General features: G+C 44.6%; 1 protein-coding gene across 1 annotated transcript in view; it reads left to right on the forward strand.

Annotated features, from left to right (window-relative positions):
- Nucleotides 1-12,126, forward strand: part of LOC124556230 (relaxin receptor 1-like) — a 370,951-nt gene that overhangs the window by 232,008 nt on the left and 126,817 nt on the right. Inside the window, exon 7 of the mRNA XM_047130220.1 lies at nt 5,930-6,097. Within this exon, the coding sequence (XP_046986176.1) occupies nt 5,930-6,097 (168 nt within the window). The remainder of the gene's footprint in view (nt 1-5,929; nt 6,098-12,126) is intronic.

A 12,126-nucleotide genomic window follows, 5' to 3' on the forward strand; every position in this document is an offset into this window, starting at 1 on the left:
TTAACTCTATTCGCAACAAATTTCGCACACGAAAATTGAACACGATGTCTGTAAGCGAGATATCAACCGACTGAACGCGAATACCAGACTCCCTCGCTGAGTAAGAGGCAGCCGCCTAAATACACGACAGGGTATGTCGCTATTGGCCGCTGGGACCACGTGCTCCTCCGTGGCGTCCTCACGTTAGACTCAGGGCCAGGAGAGCGCGCAGCCACGGCTTATGGCGCGACTGCTGCAGGGACTTCTAGTGGTCATCGAGATCCATGTCGTCTGGCGGGGATTCGAAATACGCGGCGCTCGGTACCAGAGTAACGACATACATACACACAGAGGGCTAGCGCGCAACAAGCTACAGCTGTGTTCCACATGTGCACTGCTTCTGTCGTACAGTAACTTTTAAGGTAAAGGCGGTACAGATACATAACATGTATGCCTAACCGAAATTGTTCAAATTACATATGATATAGCATAGAACATTTAGTAAACTTACAATAGCTGCACACTTCATAGTTTTAATTCAGCATAATCCTCTGTTACTGTGTACAATTTTAATTGGTAATACATTACGCAACTGCCCTTTTTGTTTGTTGTATGGGATGTTGAACGAACTATTTGTCTGTGGAATGGCACGTGTTACCAACTGAGTTAGAACTTCTCACCCACAGTGGAAGACTCTTAACGGGATTCGAACATCACATGGAATATAACAGCTCCTTCTGTACGAATGGGTCAAATCCTCAAGTGCTCACTGTGACTGGGTTGCTGTACGTCAGATAACTGACCATATTGTGACAGCAACGTCATAGCTTACGCAGGATCAATAACAGATCTATACGAATTGAAAGATGATGCAGTTTCCTGGCTGAATGGCTTAGACATTAATATATAATGATTATACTTGCTGCCCATGTTCCTTAATCCAATTGACTTTATTCGTGTAAATTTCGTGTTCAGTTCATTCTCCTTTTTATTACTTATCTTATTTTTCATTTCAGTGTTCTTTTTATAGTTGATTTTAATGTTCATTTAACTGCTCATCTTAATGTACAACTTACTGGTCCTCTCATTAGCTCCTCTCACAGTCTGTTTTTACCGGTCTTTTACACCTCTATTGCATCACACATCGTGCTGTCGTTTTACTGAATATTTTACATCCATTTTATAGCTAATGCACATAAAGCTTGATGTACTTGTTTTCTTACCTCCTCAGCTGGAGAAATTTAAATGTCAAATGTAACATGCATGTCCATGTGTTTATGCTAAACAATAAATAAATAAGTCATGTAATATATGATGACTATTCGGTTAGGCACACATTTTATATATCTGTACTGTCTGTTCCTTGAAAAGTACTGTATGACAGAAGCAGGATACATGTGGAATGTGGCTGTATGTCCTGTTTCACACTAGCGTCTATGTGTGTGTGTGTAAGTCGTTACTTTTATGCATTTATTTCTGTAACTGTCCGCCTCTGGTAGCTGAGTGGTCAGCGTGACGGAATGTTATACCTAACGGCCCTGGTTCGATTCCTTGCTGGGTCGGAGATTTTCTCCGCTCAGAGACTGGGTGTTGTGTTGTCCTTATCATCATTTCATCCCCATCGATACGCAAGTGGCCGCATGGGCGTCAACTCGAAAGACTTGCACCAGGCGAACGGTCAATCCGACGGGAGGCGCTAGCCATACGGCATTTCCATTTCTGTAACTGTGAACACGAATGTAACAAGCTTAACAAGCGTAAGTTGCTATTAGATTAACATGCAGACTATCACATTTACTTTTTCATAGTATACGACACAGCTTGTATAATCGTGGAATGCAATGCATCCGTCCATAGAATTAACGCAGATTGCTGATGTAACATGAAAAAGTGCACTGCCTATCACAGTTTATATGTTGAAAATGTAATTTGTACACACTAACACAAAAAAACCAACGCACCACAAAGAAATTATCCGAATGGGACGTAAATCAGTAGATGTGATGCACATGTACAGGCAAAACAATTATTACAGTTTCGGAAAAATTGAATGATTTATTCAAGAGAATGAGCTGCACAAACTGAGCAAGTCAGTAGCGCGTCCATCCTCTTCTGACCGCTATGCTAGCAGTTATTCGAAATGGTTCAAATGGCTCTGAGCACTATGGGACTTACCTTCTGGGGTCATCAGTCCTCTAGAACTTAGAACTACTTAAACCTAACTAACATAAGGACATCACACACATCCATAGTTATTCGACTTGGCATTTATTGAAAGGGTTGTTGTATCTCCTCCTGAGGGATATCGTGCCAAATTCTATCCATTTGGTGTGTGAGATCGTCAAAATTCCAAGATGATTGGCGTGCCCTGCTCATAATCCTCTAAACTTTCTCAGTTGGGGAGAGATTCGGCGATCTTGCTGGCCAAGGAAGGGTTTGGAAATAACGAACACAGGCAGTAGAAACTCTCGCCGTCTGCGGGCGGGCGTCATCTTACTGAATTTTGAGGTCAGGATGGCTTGCCATGAAAAGCAACAAAACCAGGCGTAGAATATCGTCAACATACTGCTGTGCTGTAAGGGTGAAGCGGATGACAGTCAGGCAGCTTCATTCATGTGGCGATCTAGCTGAGTTTGATCGAGAGCAGATTGTGATGGCCCGGAGGCTCAGCACGGGCATTTCGGAAACCGCACCTGTCGAGTGTCCGACGAGTGCTGTGGCGAGTGTCTTCCAGACGTGGCGAAACCAAGGTGAAACCACGTCCAGACGTTGTGGGGTTGGGTTGCCACCCCTTATTACAGATATCGGTAGGCAGTGAACTGTGGCGAAACTAATATCAGACTTCAATGCTGGGCAGAGTACAAGTGTGTCTGAACACACAGTGCACCGAACACTCCTAAAGATGGGCCTCCACAGCCGACGATCCATACACGTTGTAACACTTATATCGATTAGTGGCAGGTTTATATTAGGTGACTGTGTATCTAGATTAGATTAGATTAGATTAGTACTTGTTCCATAGATCATGAATACGACACTTCGTAATGATGTGGAACGTGTCAGGTAACACAACACCCAGTCCCTGAGCAGAGAAATCTCCGACCCGGCCGGGAATCGAACCCGGGCCCCTTGGCGTGACAGACGGCCGCGCTGACTACTCACCTATCGGGGTGGACAATCTACGATTATGGAGTGTGTGTTCTTTGTTAGTTAAGGTCATTGATTTGTGACAGTAAATTTAAAGTATTGTGAAGTATATAGGGAAAAAGCTAAATGATGTTTAAAATAATGAAATTTTATAATATGTGTATGTTTAGAAGAAAAACTTTGTATATTGGGTGCTGGTTCATGCTTAGGGCATTTGTGTTTGTAATATGCAAAGGCGTAGGGAAGTCCCTCCACAACGGAAGTGACGCGGCGCGATGTAAAAGGTGGTTTTGGTGGTCAAACTGAACGGATACTTGGTGGGAAAGATACGGAGTCAGTGGCTAGCCATTGCACGGTACACATCGACTGTGCCAAGGGAGGCAATTGGAAGCCGCTTTGCAAGGAATTTTGCCTCGGATGTGGATTTGGCTGTTGCATGGTACTCTCGGCAATAAAGAATGTCTCTAACACATTAAAAACCCGTCGCCAAGGAGAAATTGTATAGAGCATACAAACATCAAGAACCGTGAGTACAATTAGCCACCACGTCGCTTGCCACCACTACTTTGCCACTGCTCCACCAACTCCATGCATACAAATATGTATCAGAGTATGGACCAGTTGATTTGCGTGAGTGATTTTAACAATAATCCAAGTGCTATAAACCTATGTTTAGAACCCTAACTTTTATCCTGATCACGAACCAATGTAGGATCCCCTCCTAAGTGTTTAGAAAACCGAGTATCCAGTTGCAAATGAACTAGTGGTTTATTTATGTTTGTTAAATGTGCAAGGATTAGCAAGAGTTGAAGTTAGTTAGAATGTTGCTAAAGTGATCTCAGTTTATTGCAAAGTATCGGTTTGCAAAAATTCAGAGCCAGACTGTGTAAATGCTACTAAAACACCTGCTTAACAGGTGATGAAAAAAGACAAATAAGCTATACTCATTTGAAACTTAATTTAGCTTGATTACTATCATGAACAAATTTTTGAAGTTAATTGAGCATCAGTGTTGAATAATTTGCCTTGGAAAGAGTAAAACCATGCACTCTTCCAAGTGAAGTAAAGAATTAAATTTAGTTGAAGTGAATTTTGCTATTGAAATAATCATAGAGTTTGACTAGTGATACAATATCAGTTTATGGGTCGAAACCACATTCTTCTCATATTAGAAAGCTAATTGGAATATTACTACTACTAAGGAAATCTGATACATTTCTATAAATGGGAGTATAAACAGTGTAATTGTGGTATTATTTATTTTAATTGCAGTATTTATATGTCAGTTAAGTCGGAAGCCCCTCCTGGCCAATTTTAGTTCTGCACTTCTTGCAGGAACATTTCAGTAATGATCCAAGTAACAATATTGAGTGTAGCTCTTATTAGTGTGAGTTTGGTACGATTTTGCTTTCTATGATTAATGGTTTGTGCATTATTGGTAACTACTGCTATCCACATCTTAAACTACCCTGTGTTCGTTTGTATCCAGTGTGCTATCCAAAGGAAATCTTAATGAAAGTCACTTCAACAACTAGTATTCAATTTTCTAAAACATATATTTTCAAATTAATGTGCCTAATTGGGCTGGTGACCGTCCGATTTTACATTCGTATACGAAATTTACTTTTTTTATTAAACCCCAAAGTTTAAAGCCTGTATAGTTTTTATATTAATTGCAATATATTCAAAATTACTGTCCGATGTCTTTATCCGTTAGACATACACGCCCGGTCAAAATTATAAATCCTCTCAGAGGGTAACATTAGCTTGTGTCAGAGCAGGTTAGTGTTATACGTGGCTTTTCCCGGGACAGAACTTGAGGTTAGGCTCTTAGGGAAGAGTGACGTATAAGGACAGGCTATTGTTATAATGTGCCAATGTTAACACCACAACATCGGCAACTCCGAATGAAATGGGCACGTGACCGTCGCCACTGGATGTTGGAGCAGAGGCAGAGCGTTGCATGGTCTGGCGAATCCCAATACCTTCCTCATCATGTCGATGAGAGGCCCCGAATCCGTTATCTTCCAGGGGAACAGTTCCTTGGCACCTGTACTGCAGGACGGAGACAAGCTGGCGGGGGCTCCGTCATGCTCTAGGGAAAATTCATCGTGGCATCCATGGGTCCAGTAGAGCTCGTGCAACACTCCATGACGGCCAAGGAGTATCGTACATCGGTTGCAAACCACGTACACCCCTTCATGACAATCATTTTTCACGACGGCACCAAGATAATGCGCCATGTCATAGGGCCAGGAGTGGGACGGTGTGGTTCGAGGAACAGAATGGCGACTTCCAATTTATGTGCTGGTTCCCCAACTCTCCAGATCTCAACCCGATCGAACACATCTGGGCCCTCTCCCTGGAATTTAAGGGAATTAGGTGACTTACGCGTTCAGTGTGCAGATGTGGTGCCATCCCCCTCCAGCGACCTACCAAGGCCTCATTGCTTCCACGCCACGACGCGTCGCTGCTGTTATCGCCAAAAGTGCTCATACCGGCTATTAGACAGGTTGTCAGAATATTCTGGCTGATGAATGTATGTAAGCGATCGAGGGCTATACGATCGCTTAGTATCAGTTCGTACACCATTTACAGTTACCCAAGTGACCTGTGTGCTCATTTAATGGCGTGACTAATAATTTGTCTGTTAGTGCATAGTGAATGGGTAGTAAATGTACAAAGCTGTAGCTTCTGTCTTTCTTGTCATAAAGGTGTGAACTTTTCGAACGTTTTTCATACAAGCCATATAAATAGGGATTTGATATACGAGGTGAGAGCAAGAGGTGGGGCTGTGTTGCAGGCGTGTCGTCGGCGGAGCACCTGCTGTCGCGGCCGGAGCTGCGCGCCTCTCTGTGGGCGACGGCGGGCTGCACGGCGGTGGGCAACGCGCTGGTGCTGCTGGGCCGCGGGCATGCCGCCAGCGCCGCCGACAACCGCGTCGTCAGCCTCGTCGTCCGCAACCTCGCAGGTCAGTCACAACTGTATGTTCTACACTAACCGACCAAAAGTATCCGGACATCTATTGGTGGACGTCACTGTGGGGGACGTCCACCCTTTGCCTTTACGACGAGTGTTTGTACTGTTGTCGGGTGTCCAGTATGGTGTACTTGGTTTCATAACACGATACTTCGACAGTGTATCTTGACGTCATTAGCACCACATCAGGAACACTACATTTCATTCAACAAGTGCGCGAACGTCGCTTTCGTGACTAGGACCTTACTGTAAGCGATACTTCGACAGTGTATCTTGCCGTCATAAGCACCACATCAAGAACACTGTACATTTCATTCAACAGGTGCTGGAACTTCGCTTCCGTGACTAGGACCATACAGTAAGCTTTGATGTGGTATCCCACTTCTACCTCTACATCTACATCTACGTGATTACTCTGCTATTCACAATGAAGTGCCTGGCAGAGAGTTCAATGAACCACCTTCATGCTGTCTCTCTGCCGTTCCACTCTCGAACGGTACGCGGGAAAAACGAGCACTTAAATTTTTCTATGGGAGCCCTGATTTCTCTTATTTTATCGTGATTATCATTTCTCCCTATGTAGGTGGGTGCCAACAGAATGTTTTCGCAATCGGAGGAGAAAACTGGTGATTGAAATTTCATTAGAAGATCCCGTCGCAACGAAAAACGCCTTTGTTTAAGTGATTGCCACTCCAATTCACGTATCATGTCTGTGACACTATCTCCCCCATCTCGTAATAATACAAAACGAGCTGCCCTTCTTTGTACTTTTTCGATGTCATCCTTCAGTCCCACGTGATGCGGATGCCACACCGCACAGCAATACTCCGGAATAGGGCGGACAAGCGTGGTGTAAGCAGTCTCTTCATCAGAGTGCCGCTTTCTGATTCCGTTATGTTGAGAAAGTCAACCCGATAATGAATAATCTCTAAGCCTACATGCTTCTTTCAGATATATTGATGACACATTTGTGGTGTGGCCACATGGGAGTGAAAGACTTCAGGAATTCCTCCATCGTCTGTTGCATGTTAGTGCCAGGTGTGGCCGAGCGGTTCTAGGCGCTTCGGTCCGGAACCGCGCGACCGCTACGGTCACAGGTTCGAATCGTGCCTCGGGCATGGATGTGTGTGATGTCCTTAGGTTAGTTAGGTTTAAGTAGTTCTAAGTTCTAGGTGACTGATGACCTCAGATGTTAAGTTCCATAGTGCTCAGAGCCATTTGAACCATTTGTTAGTGCAAAATTCACTATGAAAGTGGAACAGAATGGCGAACTCCCTTTTTTGGAAGTCTTAGTAAATAGCGACATCAACGGCAGTTTATAACACACTGTGTACAGGATAACCACGTACAATGATTTGTACCGGGTGATCAAAAAGTCAGTATAAATTTGAAAACTGAATAAATCACGGAATAATGTAGATAGAGAGGTACAAATTGACACACTTGCTTGGAATGACAAGGGGGTTTATTAGAACCAAAAAATACAAACCTTCAAAAAATGGCCGGCCGCTGGTGGCCGAGCGGTTCTAGGCGCTTCAGTCTGGAACCGCGCGACCGCTACGGAAGCAGGTTCGAATCCTGCCTCGGGCATGGATGTGTGTGATGTCCTTAGGTTAGTTAGATTTAAGTAGTTCTAAGTTCTAGGGGACTGATGACCTGAGATGTTAAGTCCCATAGTGCTCAGAGCCATTTGAACCATTTTTTTTTTTCAAAAAATGTCCGACAGATGGAGCTTCATCTGATCAGATAGCAATAATTAGCATAACAAAGTAAGACAAAGCAAAGATGATGTTCTTTACAGGAAATGCTCAATATGTCCACCATCATTCCTCAACAATAGCTGTAGTCGAGGAATAATGTTGTGAACAGCATTGTAAAGCATGTCCGGAGTTACGGTGAGGCATTGGCGTCGGATGTTGTCTTTCAGCATCCCTAAAGATGTCGGTCGATCACGATACACTTGCGATTTCAGGTAACCCCAAAGACAATAATCGCACAGACTGAGGTCTGGGGAGCTGGGAGACCAAGCATGACGAAAGTGGTGGCGGCTGAGCACACGATCATCACCAAACGACGCGCGCAAGAGATCTTTCACGCGTCTAGCAATACTTTTTCTTTTTTTTTGGTTCTAGTAAAACCCTATGTCATTCCAAGCATGTGTGTCAATTTTTACCTCTCTATCTACATTATGCCATGGTATATTAAGTTCTCAAATTTATACTGACTTTTTGATCACCCGGTATTTCCACACTGCCAGCTGCCATCATCCTTTTCAGCGTGGAGGTATGCTATGTAAAATGGTACACAGGGACCGAACAATATGGGACGAAGAAAGCCTACCAGTGGAGCTCGACGGCCTTAAGCACTTCTTCAACAAACAGACATGCTTTCAGGCAGAAAGTAGAAGCCCAGCGGACAGAAAACGACGAGGAGGAGAAGACAATGGCGTATATGCTGTACGCCGGCAAAGTAACGAAGAATATCGGTAGAATCCTTGCTCGACGTAAAAATTAAATGTTTTCCTTCCACCCCCAGAAACGTGTGCCCTAATAGCTACTGTGAAACAGGGCTTGGGGCTCTATAAATCAAGTGTTTGCCGCATTCCATGAAGATACGGTAAGACGTATATCGAGGAGACTGTGTAAACAATCGGAAAAAGATTCAAGGAACGCAGAAGACACACCGAACTTAAGCAGCTAACAGAATCTGCAGTCACGGAACACTGCATGGCTGTAGTGGACTCCATGAAGTAAAGAAACGGAAGTGCTGAGACAGTACTCGTGGTTTTGTGACTGTGTTATAAAAGAAATAGCCGGCCGGAGTGGCCGTGCGGTTCTAGGCGCTACAGTCTGGAACCGAGCGACCGCTACGGTCGCAGGTGCGGATGCTGCCTCGGGCATGGATGTGTGTGATGTCCTTAGGTTAGTTAGGTTTAATTAGTTCTAAGTTCTAGGCGACTGATGACCTCAGAAGTTAAGTCGCATAGTGCTCAGAGCCATTTGAACCATAAAAGAAATACGAGTGGGTGACGGGCTAATGAGTAGAGACTCTGGGTCCACTGTCAGCAAAGCTTGGAACTCAGCACTCGGCCAACTAAAATCACAGCGTCGGCCGAGAGCGACTTTCCCTTTCGACGGAAACCGCAGGAGTACTGAGGGCTCAGAGTTCGCGTCCAGCATCTGGTGCGGCGCCACCACTCCACTTGTCGCGCCGTGCGACCGGCAGAGGAGGATGGGAGTGTAAAGGAGGCCTAATGCAGCAAAGACGCTCATTCTATAGGTAGCCCTGAAGACGACGGCAAGGTACCCTGTCGATATATCGTGTTACGAAAACGACTGCACGCGGGCGGATACACGACAACAGTACAGACGGTTGATGCGTCGGGAAAGCCTAAGATCACACAGGTATCTGAATGCTTTTGCAGAAATGGCAGTCCACTATTCTTCATGATACGAATCCAGAGTTGGTAGTGAAGTTAAACACTGCGGTCTGGAGCAAAGTCGACGTCCTAACTCATCCCAAAGGTGTTCCATTTGTAACATTTCCGATATCCCCTCACGGTCAGACTAATTTACAGTGTGAATCTAACAATTGCGTTGGTTCTGAACACATTAAATTTACATTGGCGAACTCTGACACAATATGGAATGGCTAACCCTGCGGGACAATGTACAGTTGGACATAACTCTCCGTTAGACGGCAGTTTACACGGGTCCGCGACACTATGTTGGTACTGACCTAGCTGTCAGTGCTGCATCCCTGCAGGTAATTCGCGCTGTTCCAACCAATGAAACCCACCTGACCTTACATCAAGTATAGTTATCAGTACCCTACGCCCCAATTCTGCCTAATTAAGTTTTTAAAACAACACACCTGGGGAATATCAATACAGCTGCTAGTAAAGGAAAACTAATTCTGGTAGACTTCGGTTGTACTGTGGAGTCCCAGTGACCTCAAATTAAGTGGTTGGACATTCGTCATTACATCGAAACAATTTGAAAGATAGAGCACCATCAGCTTGTTCAAACGCGAGTGTGTCGTTGCTAGTGGTACAAAATCCACACACGAAATTTCACTCAGGTAAGAGTTTATGCTTTGTGAATACCACAACGCAGTTAATCTATATTGGAAAGATCCAATTAATGCTCTTTGCCACGTGAGATTTCTCACATCACGCAACGATAGTTATGAAAGTCGTAAATAAGTAATCTGGTATCCTGCAGATCAACGAATTCCACAAATTGCTAGTCGTGACTAAAGGGTCATCGGTCACGACAATATCACAAAACTGGCATAGTTAACAGCTTACCAGTATACGGAATACAGCCTACCTTCACAAACAGGATTGATGTGTCACACACTCACTAAGCTTCGCTCACCAGGGTCTAAACCTCAACAGTTTATCACCAGCAGAAATATAACTCAAACACGTTCTTAATGTACACTTCCTGCGATACTTTAGTTAAATAACGTTACTAGCACAGTACAAGAACGCGCATTAGTAAAGCTTCTTGAGCAATCAAAGCAGAGCGACCCTTGGCGCACATCTGTCCTTTCCAACCGACGAGCCGCGTCTCTTCTAACACTGGTGATTCTCCCCACTGTTCACGATTCTTGGTGGCAGTGACGTCAGTTACCCAATATTCATTATGGTTGTAATTACATCATTCTCTACGATTTACGTATACGGATACAAACTCTAAACATTGCTTTAATAAATACGAGGACTTCTCTGTTGTCCGCCACAATAAAATGAATAGTCGACTATTTTTCCTTTCGGGTTGGGTCTGACGATGGTCTCGTCCTCAGGAACCAAAGTGAAAAGGTGTCCGCCCCCTAGAACTGCGTCTTAACGTTTACGTCTGGTCCTTTCTCTGTATTCCTGTGCCGGCTCCTACACTTTCCAGGCCCTGCTGGCTTCTCCCACAATGCTTACTGGTGATTCTGGTTGCCGCCGACCACACCAGCCCCCGAATGCGCTGCAGTCCCCTCTTAGTCAATTCTGATAGGCTTACTCCAGTCTGTATACTCCTATCCAGTCTGTATACTCCAGTCAGTATACTCTGATCGTTATGCTGCTTTTAGCTTTCTTATTACAACAAAATCCTGCATGAATTAACATGTTTCCCAAATAATTATGTTTCTTAATTATCATTCTCAATTGTGTAAATTTTTAATTGTCAGTGTGAGTGTGCGCAGTGTTGTGACAACACAGTGCCACGTCTGATGTTGGTTTCAGGTAAGAACTCTGGGCAGGCTACTCCATATCAGGAATGATATTATCCCTAAATCGTTCCCTTGCAGATCCTACTTAATGACAGCGTGAAATGGCAAGATGATAATCCCAGTCATCGTCTCCGAACAGTTCACATGCTCTACACAGCACGCAATTCTTTAAACGTGTCATTGTTCTTCGGCTTTTAGGGTTTTCTTAATTGCGATAATGAGACCACACCCAAACTACCAAAGTCACACCCATACTGTAACACCGCCTCTTTCATACTGCAATGTTGGCATTACACGCGATGGCAAGCAATGTTCCCCAAATATGAAACTTCCTGGCAGATTAAAACTGTGTGCCCGACCGAGACTCGAACTCGGGACCTTTGCCTTTCGCGGGCAAATGCTCTACCATCTGAGCTACCGAAGCACGACTCACGCCCGGTACTCACAGCTTCACTTCTGCCAGTATCTCGTCTCCTACCTTCCAAACTTTACAGAAGCTCTCCTGCGAACCTTGCAGAACCAGCACTCCTGAAAGAAAGGATATTGCGGAGACATGGCTTAGCCACAGCCTGGGGGATGTTTCCAGAATGAGATTTTCACTCTGCAGCGGAGTGTGCGCTGATATGAAACTTCCTGGCAGATTAAAACTGTGTGCCCGACCGAGACTCGAACTCGGGACCTTTGCCTTTCGCGGGCAAGTGCTCTACCATCTGAGCTACCGAAGCACGACTCACGCCCGGTACTCACAGCTTCACTTCTGCCAGTATCTCGTCTCCTACCTTCCAAACAGATGGT

This window comes from Schistocerca americana, chromosome X, assembly GCF_021461395.2.
Source record: "Schistocerca americana isolate TAMUIC-IGC-003095 chromosome X, iqSchAmer2.1, whole genome shotgun sequence".
Lineage (NCBI taxonomy): Eukaryota > Metazoa > Arthropoda > Insecta > Orthoptera > Acrididae > Schistocerca > Schistocerca americana.